At 38.7% G+C, this 20753-nt stretch overlaps 1 protein-coding gene across 1 annotated transcript; it reads left to right on the plus strand.

Moving 5' to 3' along the window:
* Positions 1-2141: 2141 nt before the first annotated feature.
* On the plus strand, positions 2142-5344 carry LOC145490387 (dermatopontin-like). Its single transcript, XM_081469514.1, has 5 exons — positions 2142-2415; positions 2852-3044; positions 3783-4005; positions 4486-4638; positions 4910-5344. Exons 2-5 carry the CDS (start codon positions 2858-2860, stop codon positions 4962-4964), a joined length of 618 nt encoding a protein of 205 aa, XP_081325640.1. The 5' UTR covers positions 2142-2415; positions 2852-2857; the 3' UTR covers positions 4965-5344.
* The last annotated feature ends 15409 nt before the right edge of the window (positions 5345-20753 follow it).

Raw genomic sequence — 20753 nt, forward strand, 5'->3', positions numbered from 1 at the left:
CCGCGATGAAATCCAAGAAACACAACCAAAATGGTGGAACATAAACTTGTACCGTTCGCGGCTGTCGTAGCTTTGTGGACTCTTTTAACTTTACTAATACAGCTAATTCGCATACTCCTAAAGTGGAAAAACACACAATACAAGACAAAAATACATACAAGACAAAAATTATGCCATTTTGGCCGCCATGTTGCGAAAGCGAAGCTATTTTGTCCAAAATGTTTCGTCCAGGTTACCCGGCCTAGAGTCAGTGTTCATATGGGAAAATTTTAATCCCACGCCTGTCACCGAGATCTCGGTCACCAAAACCGAGATCTCGGTAACCGGGCCAGCCCGGCTTCTCATATGAACACATCGAAATTTTTACGAACGAAAGAGTGGCGAGGCGAGTTCTCGGAAACCGAGATAAGGCTCGATAAGGCTCTGATACAAACACCAACTGTTCACAATTGTCAACAGTAAATTTTACTGTGTGACCAGAAGAGTAATTCAGACTTCACAGAGCTGTCTACACTTACAGTCTATCATATCAAAAGGGTATAAAGAACATGTATGGAAAATGCTCTTAAAAAAACCATATTCTCGTAACTTAGCAATTTAATACAGATCCGACACGATTCAAAAACAGTCCTTCCCACATACTTCCTTATTTGCTTCAATTGCGTCCTTTTGAATTTGTTCGCGCTGAAGTAAACATTTGATCATCCCTCCAAAATTACAGAAAACTTCGTGGGCTAGTGTTCGCGTGGCGTACCAGGTAAACCTTCACCTCAACAATCGCCGTTTAAATGTAAATATTTCGTTTTACTGCAATTGGCTTCACGCTTCCGTTTTTTTACTGTTAGCATGTTCTGATGATTCAAAGGAAGTTCAGGGCATTACTCGACAAAGTAAACAGAGACAGCTTCATAGATATTTACAAAAGTCTGAAACAAATTTAAATTCGAGCTACAGTCCTTTCTCAACTTCCTGAATTTGCACCATTCACAGTGACTGTTATCCTTTGACAGTTGCTTTCAGAAGCAGCTGTCAGCTACTAACTTTCTTGGTTCACGAATTTTGTCACCCACAAGAATGTGCTTTCAGATATTCATAATTGGAGCTAGAATGCTCAAAGCCTTTAAGTTATCACGTATTTGTTACTTATTGTTCTAGCTAGTCACCCATTAATATAGGGAAGTCTTGACATGAAAAGCCAATAATATGGACAATAACTAAAAAGTCAGGAAGTTGAAAATTTGAATTTCTCAGACTTCCTCAGAAAGCGATTTTCAAACGTACAGTACAGTTTTCCGTCGAATGGAAAAAGAATGGCTGAGATGCGATGCGCTCTCAGCTTTGATATGATCTCTGAACTAGCTAATAGAAATGAAAAGTTGATTCACGCGGAACTATCGTAATGCAGCGTAACAGAGTGACTGTGACTAAATGAAGAGGTAAGCAAGTCAAATGATCAATTTGCGATTATCTAATTCTAGCATTTTGAATTAAAACGAGGCAAACTCAGGAACCTGCAAAGTAAGCCGTTTTTGCTAGAGTTATTTCAAAAAATGTCCGTGAGACTGAGCTGGAAAAACGATTCTATCGTCAAATTTCGAGGCCGTAAATTGCTACAATGTGTGCAGTCACTCTTTAGCTTCCATACGCATTTGCGTGTATAAAGAAAGGTCAGGAACATTTGCAGAAAAACAGATGTAAACACACACGCGCCAAGAAAAACCTGTATTTGTCCAAGCTCGTAATTGGCTTGCGAATAACTGTTCTATTATAAAATATTTAAAACAAAAGTAATATCTGCTGAGAAAACATCGCATTCCCCAGAACAATAGTCATTCTACGCGATGGTCATGATGTAATATAAAGTTAGTTCATGGTTCACAGCTAAGGCTGTGGAAAGATCAGAATATATATTTATATTTCGTAGTTGTTTTTTTATCCACTTAACTGAAATTTTGCTGTTTTGAAATGTGAAACAAATTCGATTCTTTTAATATCTTCTGATTGAAACGGATTGATCAGTTCTTGCTCTTTTAGCGAATTCCATCAGCCATAAACTCCTCCTACGCCTTCACGAAAACAAATTGTATGATGAAAGTGTAAAATACCGGAAGAGGGTCGAAGAGAACTCGGTTAATAAATCGTGTCATCGGTGTGCGAGAGATTAGGACTTCCTCTGCCTGTGATGTTTGCTTGGTTATTAATAAACGCGTCTTCTAAACATGTTAGCTTTACATAGTCGATTGTAGTAGTGGCATCACGCATGTATAGGATCATGGCTTTAGGCCATAAATACCCATCACTTGTAGGAGTTGACATCACAAATCAACAGGTGTTGTTTAAGTGTTATCATTATCCGACTTATCCTGGTTTGTTTTTCTCCGTCTGCTTAGCGCACAACCGTGACGGAACTCAAAGGTGAGTAGACTATCGTCAAACGATATTCACAACAATCCGCCTTCGATTCTCTCAGCTTTTTCCAAGCTCCGTTTGACCATTTTCTTTTTTACCGTTTTACGTCTATTGAGGGCGATTTCCGAGGTTTAGCTCTCAAACGGCCACTAAGTCTTTAGCAAATCAAAAACTCAGTTCACTCTCGTTTTTATTTGAAGGTATTCGCAACTGTAAATCTGTCTTGAGGTGATTATGAAAAAACGCTTCGGTGATAGGGGGTAAAAGATCCTCATCACTATGCTTGGAGAAAAATAAGAAACGTTAAATATGAGAACAGTTTTGCTTTTATTTACGGCACCTAGAAAGTCGCGCTTCAAGAAACTGCGCGAGAAAAAAAAAATTTCACCGGAACTCGCTTCTCGTTTCGATGAATTCACAGAATGTGCTTTCTCTTCTTTAGATTGCCATGGCAAAAAAGATGCTGGTTAAGTGGTTGCTGCTGTTAATGGTATTTGAAATGCTGTTGGTTTCTTTTTCTGAGGCAAAACCGTTTTGGATAAGACGCCGCCGTAGGCGTTGTAGCTCGTCACGGCCAAGTGGAGTAGCATGGGTCAACTCCTGGCATCAGTACTTCTCTACCTACTGCCCCAGCAGTAAGTAATGTTTTGATCAATTTTTTTGCTTTCGTACTGTTATAGTTAGGTATTTTGCAATGTATCTTTTTGCACCCGACCCACTCACTTACCCACCCACACACGCACTAACGTTCCCACGCGCACACTTATAAGCTCACGAATCCACGCGCACTTGCACTCACTCACGCATCAACACTCGCAGACGCACGCAATGACAGAACTACTGATTGAACATCAAGACATATCAATTTATCACCCACACACGCACTCACGTTCCCCCACACGCACTCGCGCACTCGCGCACGCACACTCGCACGCTCATACAATCACGCACCCACGCGCTCTCGCACTAACTCACGCACCAAATCTCGCAAAAGCACGTAATGACAGAACTACTGCACGATTGAACATCAAAACATATCAATTTATGTGTAATTCTCTTCAAGAAATCGTAGCATCCAGTAAAGCATACTCTGCCTTCATCAAAGACGTCAAAAAGATGAAGATATAACATTAAACTTATAAGCGCAACCAGGAGGTCAAGTGATCAGGCAGAACTAAGAAAGAACAAAAACAGATGATAGAAGATAAATTGGACCCGATTATTTGGTGAATGCTGCCACGTTAAACGTTGACAAACACCGCTGTTTTCATTCGATCTCAACATGTTACAGCCAACTAATCGTAGATATATATTAATCACCCATATTTTTCTACACCAAACATTAAGATAAATTTTTCGCTCTTTCTTGACAGGCCACTCTATTACGTTTTGGCAAAGCGAACACCGAAATTGCAAAGAAGATCGTATCCACTATTTTCGGTGTGGATATGGTCCCATTCGTTATCACCATGGCAACTGCGGATGGAGCGGTCATTACGTGAACGACTTTGACAAACTGGTGAATTACAGGTGTCCCCACAATGGCTTTATTACAGGAGTCAAAAGTGTGTACAGTGGTTATCATCGAGACCGAAGGTAAATTGGTTAGTCTTTTAAATAGCACCTGCAAGATGCTATCTTTACAATAACTGAGATGTTTTCTGGTATTTATTAGAGTGCATGTACACAGTATGATACCACGAATTGCCGAATGCTGTATGTTTCTGGATAACATGACACGGATTTTTATCAAAAGCATTTCACAGTTAGGTCCTTGAAGAAGAAAAGACGTGCAATTTCAATACCAACCCTTTTGAAATCTATTTTGGTAACTCTGCGTTTTTTATTCCAGTGTTTAATTATTTGTAGTTGATTTCTCAAAAAATAAAAAAATAGAAAAATAAAAAATAAATAAATAAATAAATAAATAAATAAATAAATAAATAAATAAAAGATGCGTGTACATGGTCAACTCATGGTGATAACTTGTTCCTTCATCTGACGGATCATGTAAATTTTAACTACCCCAGCTATCAACAGATATATATTTTTATTCTAATAAATATTCTCTTTTAGGTTTAACTTCCGTTGTTGTCATGTGAGTGGTATAACAGCACACTCCTGCCAATCAACTCCTTATCAGAACCAGTGGGACAAGGCAATTCGTTACCGGGTTCCCAACGGCTACTTCTTGGTCGGAGTTACCAGTGTTCATCATGATTATTACGAGTAAGTATTTTCTCCCTTGTCATTCTCCCTTCTAAGTGTAACTTAATTACGGCAAGGAAGTTTACCCTTGAGTAGAAATACAACCAGATTTACAATCGGTGTAATCGGGGAAGGTGGGGGGTGGGGGGGGGTGGGGTGGGGGAGGAAGTGGAGTGGAAAGGGCCAACCTATTAAACTACTCAAAGGACCAGGAGTTTAGGAAAGTCATAAGAAAAAGGTAACCTGTTCCTATTCACCTAACGTTTCTGTTATTTTTTTTTCTTCACCTTAGGGATCGTCGCTATAAATTTGAAATTTGTCAATTCGGCATAGTCTTCGGAAAATGAAAATCATTTCAAATCAAGGACCAATGCAAGAAGGTACTTTCTGGACAACGAACAAGACGGCACGCTCTAAATAAAATTAAGTGGCGAGACCATAAGGGCAGCAATTTAAAGCTTTTAAATATGACTGAAGGGAAAGGTAATGTGTTCTGCTGAGCGAAGCTGTATGGTGATGGGAAAATAAAGAGCTTTGGAAAACTGATGACTTTCGCTTGTTTTTTAATCATGCAAAAGAAATTTAAGGGGAAAAGAGAGGGTCTTGATGTGAGGTCCAATTGATTGAGAGCTAAGAATTTATCAAAATTTTCACTGTCAGCTGAGAAATTATGCCTTTTTTAACTGATAACTGAGTTCTGTAAAATTTACCAATTGTTGCGAAATGAAAAAAAAATTCAACTGGCAACCGATAAATCAGCGAAAACTGACATTCTAAGACCTGCTCCAGATCGACCCTTGACCAATTATGAAAGAAACCCCCGCTGTCAGAAAACATTTCTTAATCTACGTGAATACGAATTTTGATTTGCTTATAGTTCCATTTATAGGGTAAACTATAATCTCGTAACCACATTTCGGGATATCTAATTGGCTCCTTTGACTGAATTTGATAAACGCACGCATCGGTCTAATCAAACAAGCAAATGTCATCTGCTATCCTTTCTTGGTCGTTCGGTCGTTTGTTCAAACCACAAAGATTAAATTTTACTCTTATTCAGAATGATTCTGCCCGACACTGCTTCAGGAATGGTCATCCGGAACCATGACTCTTGATAAGTCTTCTCTGTATTGTAGAAAAACAATAAAATAAAATAGATGGTCTCAGAAATGTCGATTCGCATAACCGCTCTCCGAGTTGCTGCCAGTATGACTATCAATTAACCAAAAGTTGAGACGAAATCCGGTAGGAAATCTAGCAATTTCATCGGTTTTAAATGGACAAAAATCTTGTACCAGAATAACTTTCACGTATATTACAGTCCTTTTTGCATTTTCTAAACGTGTCTAAAACAAATTCGAACCCCCTGTTAACAGTGTTGGAAACAGGATTTGGACAGCACTCGCTTCCTCTCTCCCCCCTCCCCCCAAAAATCTCCGCAATGACTCACAAACCATACTCTTGCCATTTTGCTCATGCTCTGGTCCATTTACGAAACGCCTCCTTAGGATCGTGAACCGAGTTTCCTTTTTTATCCTCGATTTTATCATCAACTTTTGACACCCCTTGGAAATGTTTCCACATTTCTCTAGTTTTAGTTTGAAAACAGCTAAACGAACAACTGGCATTACCAAATTCGCCTATATTTCTAGAATCCAGACATCATGGGAGTAAACAACTTATCCGCACGTGGAAGAGTGACGTTTTTTTCCTTTAAAGAAAACTCATATTACGAAGGCAAGTTAATTTTCAATACAGTTTCATTTGACGAATCTTCGTGAGATGTCTTTTCAACTAGAGACCAGCAGTATTACTCCATATACGTGTCACCGTGATGTAAATTATCACTGCGAGGAAGCCGTATCTCTGTCTTTATTTATTAAACACGTAGTGGTGTATTATTGGCAAATTAGTTGGGCACCGGGAAAGGAAAAAAAAAAGGCAAAAAAGCACTGGTAAGTTTTCGGTCAGAGTTATTCTTGCTAAAAATGGAAAATGAAAAGGAGTGCTACCAATATTTAAGCTAATAACAGTTTCCCGAAAATGGAAATCGCACTCGCATCTGTGGATGGAGCGATCGTTTCGTGAATGAATTTGACAAACCTGTGAATTAGAAGTGTCCCCACAATGGCTTTAACACAGGAGTCAGTTGTGTGTACAGTGGATCGGATTTCATCAGGACCAATGGTAAATTGTTTAGTCTTTTAAATAGCACCTGGAAGAGGTTATCTTTACAATAACTGAGAGGTTTTCTGGAATTCATTAAAGTGCATGTACACAGTATTATACCACGAATTGCCGATTGCTGCATGTTTCTGGATAACACGACACGGCTTTTTATCAAAAGCATTTCACAGTTAGGTCCTTGAAGAAGAAAAGACGTGCAATTTCAATACCCAACGTTTTTATTCCATGCAATGTTAAATTACTTGCGCATGGTCAAGACTCATGGTGTCAGCTTTTTCCTTGATCTAATGGATCATGACTAACCCGACTACCAACAGTTTTTATTCTCTTTCTAAAAAAAGAGTTGTTTTTTTAGATTTAAATTCCGTCGTTGTCATGTGAGTGGTGTCACAGAGCATTTCTGCAAAACGACCTCTTATCAGAACAACTTGCACGAGAAAGTTCGTTCCCAGGTTCCCAGGGGCTTCTTCTTGGTCGGAGTTATCAGTGTTCATGATGATATTTAGAAGTAAGCATTTTCTCCTTTGTCAGTGTAACTTACGGTGAGGAAGTTTGACCCTGAGTAGAAATACAACCAGATTTACAATCAGTGTTATCGAGGGACGGAGAGGGGGGGGGGGGGGAATTTATTGGTTTCAAATAAAAGGAGCCAACCTATTGAGTCACCCAAAAGGGCCAAAAGTTTAGGAAATTCACAAGAAAAAGTTAACCTGTTCCTATTCACTTAACGTTTCCGTTACTTTTTTCATCTTGGGGATCGTCGCTATAGATTTATAATCTGTCAATTCGGCAGGGTCTAAGGGAAATGAAAATCCTTTCAAATCAAGCACGAACTCAACAACGAACAAGACGGGAACGCTCTAAATAAGTGCGGAGACTATAAGGGAACCATTTAAAGCTTTTAAATGTAAATTAAGGGAAAGGTAATGTGTTCTGCTCAGTGAGGCTCTATGGTGATGGGAAAATAAAGAACTTTGGAATACTGATGACTGTCGCTTGTTTTTTAATAACACGAAGGAAATTTAAGGACGTTCCCGCTTATTGTTTCTGTGCATCCTTACTGTGCACGTAAATTTACATGCCACGTCATGCATCGAGCGCGCGCTAAGTAATAAAATGAAAAATGATAGGGTAGATGGCCATTTGAATAGCTGTGCCTGGATGTAACGATCTTGGACGTCCGGTGGCGCTATTTTTCTTTTGATGGATAATTTTCTCTACCGATTTTCTACATTTAGCGAAAAAAATGAAGAAAAGCTATCGATTAGAAGTTTGAATTTTTTGCAAAATGCACCATCGAACTTCGAATTCAGTTCTTTTTAGCTCTTCGTTTATCTGTGCGGCGGTTTCAAATACCTCTTGAAGGGTTAAGTTTTGTGAAAACGTTGGCAACACTTGGATTTATTAACGGAATTGATTCACTTATACAAAATATCAGTAGTATAGTTTGTTTCCGTTGATTAATTTTTGATATTGTAAGCTGAAAAAACTGGAGACCACGCTGATATACACGCGCCAATTTTTCAATATCAAACTAGTTTAGTGAGTGCGTTTTACTCCATCAATAAATTATAAGCAGTTTCTACCTGTCCAGGCCTAAACTAAAGCAGATATGGCATCTTTCATTCTGAAAGGCTTGGTTACCCATGATGGCATTGACCGTTTACGAAACGGAAATCAGCGTTGGCGTCGTGGTTTGCTAAAGCTCCCCATTAACCAATCGATATCGTAACTCGCTCCCACGCGTCTACGTGTATTAGCTTGTATTTGCTTGAGGTTTTAATTGGTTCACTGGATTGCCTGTATCCTTTATGATTGACCATAGTGATCAGTAATATTCAGTATGGCGTTGGCATAATTCTACGTTCTCATGCGACGGAAGGAGTTTGTGCACCAGCCAACAACTAAACAGACAACGTTAATCGGAATCTTTATGTTTAATACAATTCTTTATATGCCATCCATCCTTTTTTCGCTTATATCGTATAGCGCTATATAAATCTATGATTATTATCATTATTATTATTATTATTATTATCATTATTATTATTTCTTATAAAAAACTGTTATTGTGTCTTAAAAAAAATTATTTGGGATTTTTAAAAGGTTTTGTGTACAAAGAAAAAAAAATGCCTTACCATTCTTTAACTTGTGTAATGGCCTACATGTGAATATGTAAAAGCCAATATATATTTTAACTGCGTAGAAAGATATGAAGACATGATTGATCATCGCAGTTATACACACAGCTTAAGTAGTTGTGAAATAAAAACCTGAAAAAAAAATTCAGGCCTGAACGGGATTCGAACCCATGCCGGTGCAGAGCTCTACCAAATGAGCTTTCAAGCCAACTGGGAGCTGGTCACCATTTGTGAGTGCGTAATATACCCGTAGATGGTGAAGTATGGCGTTTCTAACATTTCTGTTTGTTTTCTGGACTGTGTCTTTCTTACAATGATATTATTATATTTTAAAATAAAGCTACTGTGTAATATACTTAAAGTGTGCATTACTTTTTTTTAAAGATGCACAACAGGAAATTATAGAGCAGTGCGTTCCGTATGTTGTGTTGCCAGCGCAGTCCCTTTTCAGATGTAAATGTTTTTGCTTTTTCATGTCACATTCTACATAAAGTGTATAACCAAAAACCAGATGGTGTTTCTATGTTTTCTAAGAAAATAATATGCTTTTCTATCAATCTACATTGTATAAATCTGATTTGGAATGACTCCTTTTCGACTTACATCAGATGTACTTTTTTAGTTTTGTCGATAGGAAGAAGAAAAAAATGACACAGTTATCTTACGTTTTTTCAAAGGAGTCTTGCTTCCAGCATTTCTTTTCGTAGACTCCTTATCACTTTCGCTGATTTTTCGACTGGGTATTCGATTTATTGTACTACTAATGTTGAAGTTGTTCACGTCCGTGATTTCTTGTATAGTTTCGCATGCATGTGTGAGGGTCTCAACTGGGTTCACCGTTAAAGTGGAAAATCGTAGCCGTTAACAGTAAAAAAATATTAACCATTAAAAATGTTTGGCCACGAAAGTGAAAGTCTCTAGACTTGTTTGTGTTTTGTCTTGTGGCTTGTAAGCTATATTAGTCTACGATTATATTTTTAACTTTTTCAAGCAATAAAAATTAATTTTTAACTTTTTTAAACAATGGTAATAAATTTTTAAGACTTCTGGCCTGGTGAGTACTCCCTTATATGGGCTATATAGGTATGTGCGGCCCTAAAGGGTATGGTTTTTGAGCTGTTTTGCATGGCCATAAATAGGGTATCGATTTCGGCTATTTTGGTCATTATGATAAATAGGGTATGGTTTTTGCACACTTGTCTTGAATTGAGTGGTTTTTTTTTTAGAAGAAGCTACTTTTTCATCATTATCGATAAGACTAACAACAAAAGCCGCAACTGTATTGCGCGCTTTTTTCGGAAAACCACATTCTGTATCGCGCGCGGGCTTACACAACGCCAACCGCCTTCCAACCACCAATAACCACGCTGTTTTACGCATCACGGAGAATTTTTTTCACCAATCACGCTTCACGTAAGAAAGAAGTAAGTACATCGCCAATATTACTTTCTCAACCCTAAAAGCGTCGTTAAAAGAAGAACTCTGCCAATTCAACCACAAAAATGCATCGGCAAATATGTGATCTCTCACGCGAAAACTTCTCACGGTGTCCACTCGAACGGCTGAACGCACGGCAAGTGAACGGATAATTTGAATAACGATAGTCAATTTACTTGTTCCAAGATATCTTAAGACTACTTGGTTCTACATGAGTTCATAACCACTGAATATAATGAGTAATGACTCTAGAAACAATTTAATGAAATGCAAACTGTGAAGGTAACTTTGAGGGATTCTTGAGATGTGGGCTGTGTAGGTATATGTTGGGAATTAATACGATGAAAGCTGTGTAGGTATATATGGGGGATAAAGGAGATGTAAGCTGTATAGGTATATGTGGGGGATTACTGAGATGTATACTGTGTAGGTATATGTGGGGGATTAATGAGATGTAGGCTGTGTAGGTATATGTGGGAGATTAATAAAATGTTGGCTGTGGTATATGTAGGGGATTAATGAGATGTATGGTGTGTAGATACATGTGGGGAATTAATGACATGTACGCTGTGTAGGTATATGTAGGAGATTAATGAGATGTAGGCTGTGTAGGTATATGTGGGGGATTAATTAGATGTGGGCTGTGTAGGTATATGTGGGGGATTAATGAGATGTTGGTATATGTGGGGGATCAATGATATGAAGGCTGTGAGGGGATATTGGGGGAATTAAGAGAGATGTGGATATTGCGGTGGAGTTAACTCGCCGCCCAACCATCCGGGTGGTGTAGCACTTATAAAGCGAAAAAACAAAAGGCTTGGTTGTGAGCCAATGAGAAAGCACTAACGTCATAGCCAAACAGGACGAACGAGTTTCTGACACCGGTTGGGTCTGATTATGCAAAATGGCGGACATACCTTAATTTAAGACTATAATATGCTAATTTGCCAAACATTCTTTACATGCACGCTTATGTTTTGTAACGGCTTTGTAATTTATGCTATACATACAATTATATATTAAAATACGCGTTCACCTTGTGTATCTTCAGTTACAGTAGCCAGATTAAGCCTTGATTGATGACGTTTAAAGTTCTCTCTGCCATCTAATATTGCGCGTTGCAGCGAAAGGGTAGTTCAAATTCGTCGGCAACGTCTACCGTCTACGAATGCCTACGAGTGAAAACAACTTCCGGTGCCTCGCTGCCTCAAAGCATCACAATTTTCAATGTTATTCCACCAGATACCATTGTCTCTGCAACAGTAATATTTTGATTTGAGGTCAATTAATTGGCGAGATCATCGAGAACTGGGAGCCAGTGGAAAGAGAAATACAGTAATAATTACTTGGTTTGGAGCGGGAAAGCCCCGAGTATCAACTCAAGGACGTTATGGATGACGATGGCCTTAGGTGTTCAAAGCCTTAAGCTATACTGAAGAAGAAGATGCAAACGATTGCCGTGTAGTAATGGGGAAGATGAAAAGGTATTGCATCGGCGAATTAACGTAAACGACATTGTTTCAGCAGCAGGGAAAAACTTCCTACCGAAACGCTCGACAACTTAGTCGCTGAATTTAAAAAAACCCAGGCAAAGAGCTGAAATGTATGTGATTTTTTACGGTTTTTACATGATACTCTCATTTGCGTTCGATTGTTTTTGGGATAAAACCTGAGCAAAGCACAAAGCAGTCGCTTACGATGACAGACCCCACGTTAAACATGTGTATCGACCTTCCAGCATCCGAAATGCAAATATAGGGATCTTAACAATGACGACGGCGACGCCGAGGACAACACCTTGTAAAATTGAATTTTTTCCAGGATGCCCATGGCTCTAAAACCTCGCTCAGGCTAAACATGTAATGACGGCGTTCAATTCTAAATGGAAATAGGAAAAATTAGCAGTTCCACTCGTCGTCGTTGGCGTTTGCGGTCATTTTGCAGAGGACAGCTATGAAGTGTACAAAGGTTTACTGAACACGTTTACACAGCCATTGTTTTGCTCATTAAACCTTTCCGTCACGAAAACGGAGCTTTTCGAAAACGCTCTTCAAACCGGAGGAATTTGAAAACGACGGCTTTGAGTTTTCGTGTGGACGCAAAACATTTTAAAACGGACCTTTTCGAACACGATAGGATCAGGAGAACCACGTGATTTGCCTGGCCGAGATTTCCTCAAAAAAAAAAAAAAAAAAAAAAAATATATATATATATAAAACGACCGGTGATTGTTGCGTTTTTAAATTGCTCCGGTGTAGTGTGGACGCTTCCTACGCTCCTAATGGAGTCAATAATCAGACGGCGTTCTTCAATGAGTCCAAAGAGAAAAAAATCGGAGGTCCAGCGCTAAGGAGAAATGCACCATAAATAAACATCGTAAACAAAATAAATATTTAGTGGTGGAACTCTTTAAGGACCCCGATCAAGTTTAATATTCGTTATATGTTACTAGGATTATCACGAAGGCTAACCCGGTGGCTAAATAAAGTTTTACTTTATTTACTTTTACTGTCGGATTTATCAGAAAGAACCTCCATCGTTGCCCCGAACAGTTTAAGAAAAACTCTAACTTGTTATTTATTGTTATTTATTAGTTGGAAATTTTCAAACGCTCTTTTTCGAGAACTGAAACGATATTTTGGAATCAAATTCCTCCAGACTGGAGAGATTTATTTAAACCAATCTTTAGGAAAAAATTCCTAGATTTTTATTTGAGACTCTTTCAGATAGGGATGACTATGTTGAAGTCGACACCCTGACTCAAGTTCTTAAATTTAGTTCCTGATTAATTTCAACCCATAGTTTAGTTTATCTCTAGTAAATCATAGCTCCTAGTGTCAATCAAAATGTGTAAATGTACTTGTATTAAACGGTTTTGTAAATCCTTCTACAAGTAGTTGCATAACAATCTTATTTATGTATTAAAGGTCTAATATAAATATAGATGTGGCCCGCCTAGATTAGCTCAGGCTATCTGCGGGTTCGCGCTGTTACTATTGTCAAGCTTTTTTTTACCTTAATGTGTACATATTTCTGTAAAATTGTAAATATGCGAGTCATAATAAATTTGTTGTTGTTGTTGATGTTGTTGTAGTAAGAGACCATCTGTGTGGGATTCACATACCCAAAAGGAAATTCATGACATCCAGATCTTTGGTATAGAATTTATCATCGAATATCAGGGTATGTGATTCGCATACCTAAAAGGAAATTCATGACATCCACATCTAAGGTGTACAACGACAAGCAGCTCGTTTTGTTAAACATTTTTGTTATCGAATACCAGGGTATGTGACCAGTCTCTTGAATGAGCTAATAATGATACCACATCTCATTAAATCGGTCTGCAACCATTTCTCTTTAAATCAGTTGTTATCAGTTCATGTGGAACCAAGCCGGATATTCACCTGATACATACTACCTTCCGCGACGGTCGCTACATGTAAAATGCAATATTCGTTAGATTTAGAACAATTAAGATTACAGAAAATGGATATCGGAGGATGTGCTCTAGTGACGGTTATAACTTATTTCTTCTGTAATCTTTGGAGATCAGGTGCTTTTCCCTTATCTATTCCCAGAGGGTTTACACGTATTTTACCGCGCTCCGCTATTTTGTATTTTAGTCGGTTTTCAATTGGTTAAAAATGTCTCTTGCAAATGAGAATTCATCATCTATTGCATCTTTGGCTAGTCGACTCAGCTACTTGGACACGAAGGATCAATTCAAATTTTAAAGATTAAATTTGTCAGGTCAAGACATTACTCGAGTTTACAGAAGATGGCGAAATCTCAGAAGATCCAGCCGATAAAATGTTTTCATTCAAGGTGGGTGATATCATAGTGAGGTGGCATTCTTCAACTCATACCATCCAAACCCAAGGGTCTGGTTACGCTATCTTGGGAGAAAAACTAGGCAACCTCTTTGTATCGAAGGAAAACCTACTTGCTCTTCAACAGAGTTGTGACACTCAGCAATGTCCGCTCGTGGCCTCAAAAGAGTCAGCTGCTGTGGATTGCTCCTTCAACTCTTCGCAGAACCTGCAGTGTGCAATTCAGACTTTGCCAAGCCCTTCCACATGCGAGGGTTGTTCAATGGTTAAGAACAATCTACAGAAAGTCAAGCAACAATGTAATGAACTTCAGCATCTTGTTCATCTTGATCTCTCGCTAAACTTGGACCCCCCCCCGGGGGGGATACTTTGGGAATTTCTGGGTGGGGATGTGCCGTTGGGACCCTGGGACCTATACCAGTGCTAGTTCAGCTGAATTTTGCTACCCTATGCTAGAGTAAACTCCCCAAATCCCTCCATCTATGGACACTGTTGAGGTTAATTTGCGTAAATTTAAACTTGCCGATTTGATTTTTTATTTTTGAGTGACAATTCCTGGTTTCTTTAGTCTAGAAAAAATCTTCAACCAACTAGTCAGTTTTGTGAAAAATTATACCCTATTCTAGACCCAAACGCTCTGATTTATATACCCTATGCTAGAGTAACCTGCTTGAAAACCATACCCTTCACAGCGGCAAATACCTATATAGCCCATATATGGCAGTGCCCACCCTCCCGGGCTTGGAACCATATGATGCTCATGTCTTCCGTGGAGCTACCAGGGAAGCATTTACGAAACATATTTTTCCCTTTAGATTTCATTCTTCTGGTGTCGACATATTTAATCGTCGAATCGCCCAAAATGATGGTTGATTTAGCTTCTACCCGCCGCTCGCCAAAACGTAACAGTTAACCAACCGGTGTTATCATCACGTTGAAGAGGTCTCTTGCATGGAAAATAACTCTAGGTAAGGGAATGAAATAAATGACAACAGACACAAGTGAAGGTAAACTTTAAACTTTTATTTAGACGTTGGCGAATTGACTAGTAGGACGTTGGCGAAGTGACTTAGGACGTTGGCGAATCGACCTAAGACGTTGGCGAACGAGACGTTGGCGAAACGACTCGTTGGCGAAACGACCGGATACCCATTCAGTTATCAACGTGTAATAAGAAGTATGAAATATCGGACAAACGTATACCCTATTGATAGTCAGATGTAAAGATAGGTATTATGAATACAGACTTAAATAAACGATTCGTAATAAAAATGCACGAAAAAAATTCAGTGTTTAAAATTAATACCGTAAACTGCCCCTTATAACCCCTGGGCTTATACAAATTCTAAAGCGCTTTTAGATGGACTGATAAACGGAGGAACTTATCTCCGAGGAAGCCTATAACCGGAATACAAAAAAAGAAACGCTTCGAAACGAGCTATAGTTGCACTTGTTGTTTTTCACTGAGCTTTAAAACATCATAATAAACTGAAACGAATTCAAAACAAGTAAACCTAAAGAGGGCTTATTTCCGGGGGCTTATAACCGGATGCAGTTTTTGGTTTACAGGTAGTTGGGTCTATAACCGTGGGAACGTATAAGCGTAGAGGTATTCAAAGTTACAAGAACGTTTTAAAAATAAGTCTCCTCTCTTCAGTATGACCAAGTTCTCTTCTGGCTTGTCTCCATTGAAATAAATGCTAAATTGAGAATGTAGGTTCACTGTTTTATTCCATTGTTTAGCTTACAAAGAGACCATGCTTGCTAAGTTATTGAAACCGGTCATCCGAAATAATCAGTCGATATTATTTACCTGTCTTGGAGATTAATTTTGATACCGTACTGGTCTTACGCAAGAACCTTTGGCGATCGATTTTATACACTTTTGCACACAACCCTAATGGTTTCTACGGAGCGAAATGAGCAGCAAAATGTGTTGCTCATTTTTAATTAACAATTTCAAGGCAGCTCACTTCTGATAGCAAAGGCCGCAAATAACAATAACTGTCATTTGTGACGAGCGCCAAATTTATTGACGAAGCTAATAAAGAAAGATATATCGAGCACAGCATTTCAGTGAAACGTCAGAAGTTCTTTGGACACCTCACTGAAAACACATCATCTCAAGATACGGATTACAGAGGTATCAATATTTTTCTCGTTAAGAGGGTATTGAAGGCATGGAAAGTATATTGTCTTAAAGAGAAATATGAATGGTTAAAAGGTTTTCACTAGTTCTTATATATTATTTTGATCTTTAAATCTTTGGACGGGTTTTCAGACATATCGGTATGTGATAATGTCAGGGACATTCGCGCGAAAATGTTCTACTCGATAGTTTTCCCTCAAGCTTCTGCTGCACCGGACAGATAATGAATTACTTGTTTCAGAAATGGAAAAATAATGGGGTCACGGACCTCGTTTCAGAGATAGAGTGTGTGGAAAACTAGTCTGATTTTGAAAAATTGAAATGGCGCCTGTAAATCAGCATGGAGACAAACTATCCTAGTAATATTTTGCAAAAGTGAGTCCGTTGTGTTAATAATTCCAAATGCTGTAAATGTTTTTACATAAAGGGCTGTCCAAACGGGAAATGTTTAGCGACCAAACACCATTAAACATTGTTTGGTGACCAAACGTTTTACTGTTTGGCCACCTTGTTTGATTCTGTTTGATTGTGTTTAATCGTGTTTGATCGTGTTTGACTGTGTTTGATCGTGTTTGGTCGTGTTTGATAAAATTTGAAGGCCATCAAACATTCGATCAAACAACTTAAAACATTTCTTTTGTTCTCGTGTTTTATGGGCTGTGTTTCGTTCGTTTGGACAGCCGTATCAAACTTGTTTGGCGCGCGCATGCCTACCACGCTTGCTCAACGGCTTGTATCCATAGTTTGATCTGTGTTTGATCAAATCTGTTTTAACCGTTTGGCCACTCACTTCAACATCAGCATGTTTGGTCACCAAACAATGTTTGATGACGTTTGGTCGCCAAACCTTTACCTTTTGGACAGGCCCTTAAACCCTCAAGAGGCATTAAAAACCGCCGCACAGATCCGGAATTCGTTGACGATTTTGCAAAGATTCAAACTTCTAATCGATAGATTTCCTTCGTTTTCTCGCTAAACGTAGAAATTAAATCGGTAGAGAAAATGATCCATCAAAAGAAAAGTAGGGGTCACCGAACCGTCCTTACTGCGCACGCAAATTCACCCGCCACGTCATGCATCGATGTGCGCTTAGTAATAAAACTAGGGTATCTAAAAGATAGTAATGCTGCGGCACATTCTGTTGATAGTAGGGAGCTTAAGAAACCACGACGGCGACGCAAAGGACAACGTCGGTTACAAAATGAACTTATATTTTACCTACGAATCTCGCGATACCCTAAAGCCATTTAGTTTGCTTCTCACTGTCAAAATTAGCTCGAACTTGAATATGGAACACAGTGTTAAATTCGGAATATAAATTTAAAAAGTTAGCCGTTGTCGTTCGCGTTCTCCAGTAAACGCAAAATTTGGCCATTTCACGTTGTTGTTTTGCAGAGGACAGCAAAGAAATGTACCAAGAATTATATTGCACGCGCACAGTCATTGTTCTGCTCATTAAACCTTTTGTTTAGTGACGTTCCCGTTGCCGTGACCGTCGTGGTTTCCTTAAACTCCCTACTATTTAACGCAGTGATTCATTTATCTGCGCGTTCCAAGACTTACATTAACTGTTATTTCTCAAAGTAGTGTCAAATCGTGGTGTGTCACTTAAAATCTGTCCTTGTATGCATCAACTTCATGCATGACGACGCATCGATGGCGAGGTGTGAAAACGTTTTAAAAACAAGTCTGCTCGTGTCAGTATGACCAAGTTCTCTTTCTGGCTTGTCTCCATTGAAATAAATGCTAAATTGAGAATGTAGGTTCACTGTTTTATTCCATTGTTTAGCTTACAAAGAGACCATGCTTGCTAAGTTATTGAAACCGGTCATCCGAAATAATCAGTCGATATTATTTACCTGTCTTGGAGATTAATTATGATACAGTATTGGTCTAACTCAAGAACCTTTGGGGATCGATTTAATACACTTTTGTAAACAACCCTAATGGTTTCTACGGAGCGAAATGAGCAGCAAAATGTGTTGCTCATTTTTAATTAACAATTTCAAGGCAGCTCACTTTTGATAACAAAGGCCGCAAACAACAATAACTGTCATTTGTGAGAAGCGCCAAATTTATTGACGAAGCTAATAAAGAAAGATATATCGAGCACAGCATTTCAGTGAAACGTCAGAAGTTCTTTGGACACCTCACTGAAAACACATCATCTCAAGATACGGATTACAGAGGTATCAATATTTTTCTCGTTAAGAGGGTATTGAAGGCATGGAAAGTATATTGTCTTAAAGAGAAATATGAATGGTTAAAAGGTTTTCACTAGTTCTTATATATTATTTTGATCTTTAAATCTTTGGACGGGTTTTCAGACATATCGGTATGTGATAATGTCAGGGACATTCGCGCGAAAATGTTCTACTCGATAGATTTCCCTCAAGCTTCTGCTGCGCCGGACAGATAACGAATTTTTTGTTTCAGAAATGGAAAAATAATGGGGTCACGGACCTCGTTTCAGAGATAGAGTGTGTGGAAAACTAGTCTGATTTTGAAAAAGTGATATGGCGCCTGTAAATCAGCATGGTGTCCAGGGTTTTTAGCTTAAAATATCGAAGATGAATCAGAGGAGACAAACTATCCTAGTAATATTTTGCAAAAGTGAATCCGTTGCGTCAATAATTCCAAATGCTGTCAACGTTTTTACTTAAAGGGCTGTCCGAACGGGAAATGTTTAGCGACCAAACACCATTAAACATTGTTTGGTGACCAAACGTTTTACTGTTTGGCCACCTTGTTTGATTCTGTTTGATTGTGTTTAATCGTGTTTGATCGTGTTTGACTCTGTTTAATTGTGTTTGGTCGTGTTTGAAGGCCATCAAACATTCGATCAAACAACTTAAAACATTTCTTTTGTTCTCGTGTTTTATGGGCTGTGTTTCGTTCGTTTGGACAGCCGTATCAAACTTGTTTGGCGCGCGCATGCCTACCACGCTTGCTCAACGGCTTGTATCCATAGTTTGATCTGTGTTTGATCAAATCTGTTTTAACCGTTTGGCCACTCACTTCAACATCAGCATGTTTGGTCACCAAACAATGTTTGATGACGTTTGGTCGCCAAACATTTACCTTTTGGACAGGCCCTTAAACCTTCAAGAGGCATTAGAAACCGCCGCACAGATCCGGAATTCGTTGACGATTTTGCAAAAATTCAAACTTCTAATCGATAGATTTCCTTCATTTTCTCGCTAAACGTAGAAATTAAATCGGTAGAGAAAATGATCCATCAAAAGAAAAATAGGGTCACCGAACCGTCCTTACTGCGCACGCAAATTCACCCGCCACGTCATGCGTCGATGTGCGCTTAGTAATAAAACTAGGGTATCTAAAAGATAGTAATGCTGCGGCACATTCTGTTGATAGTAGGGAGCTTAAGAAACCACGACGGCGACGCAAAGGACAACGTCGGTTACAAAATGAACTTATATTTTACCTACGAATCTCGCGATACCCTAAAGCCATTTAGTTTGCTTCTCACTGTCAAAATTAGCTCGAACTTGAATATGGAACACAGTGTTAAATTCGGAATATAAATTTAAAAAGTTAGCCGTTGTCGTTCGCGTTCTCCAGTAAACGCAAAATTTGGCCATTTCACGTTGTTGTTTTGCAGAGGACAGCAAAGAAATGTACCAAGAATTATATTGCACGCGCACAGTCATTGTTCTGCTCATTAAACCTTTTGTTTAGTGACGTTCCCGTTGCCGTGACCGTCGTGGTTTCCTTAAACTCCCTACTATTTAACGCAGTGATTCATTTATCTGCGCGTTCCAAGACTTACATTAACTGTTATTTCTCAAAGTAGTGTCAAATCGTGGTGTGTCACTTAAAATCTGTCCTTGTATGCATCAACTTCATGCATGACGACGCATCGATGGCGAGGTGTGAAAACGTTTTAAAAACAAGTCTGCTCGTGTCAGTATGACCAAGTTCTCTTTCTGGCTTGTCTCCATTGAAATAAATGCTAAATTGAGAATGTAGGTTCACTGTTTTATTCCATTGTTTAGCTTACAAAGAGACCATGCTTGCTAAGTTATTGAAACCGGTCATCCGAAATAATCAGTCGATATCATTTACCTGTCTTGAAGATTAATTACGATACAGTATTGGTCTAACTCAAGAACCTTTGGGGATCGATTTAATACACTTTTGTAAACAACCCTAATGGTTTCTACGGAGCGAAATGGACAGCAAAATATGTTGCTAGTTTTTAATTAAAAATTTCGAGGCAGCTGACTTTTGATTAAAAAGACCGCAAATAACAATAAGTGTCTTTTGTGAGGAGCGCCAAATTTATTGACAAAGTTAATAAAGAAAGATATATCGAGCACAGCATTTCGGTGAAACGTCAGAAGTTCTTTGGACACCTCACTAAAGACA

The sequence above is a fragment of the Orbicella franksi genome, chromosome 6, assembly GCF_964199315.1.
Source record: "Orbicella franksi chromosome 6, jaOrbFran1.1, whole genome shotgun sequence".
NCBI classification, from domain to species: Eukaryota; Metazoa; Cnidaria; class Anthozoa; order Scleractinia; family Merulinidae; genus Orbicella; species Orbicella franksi.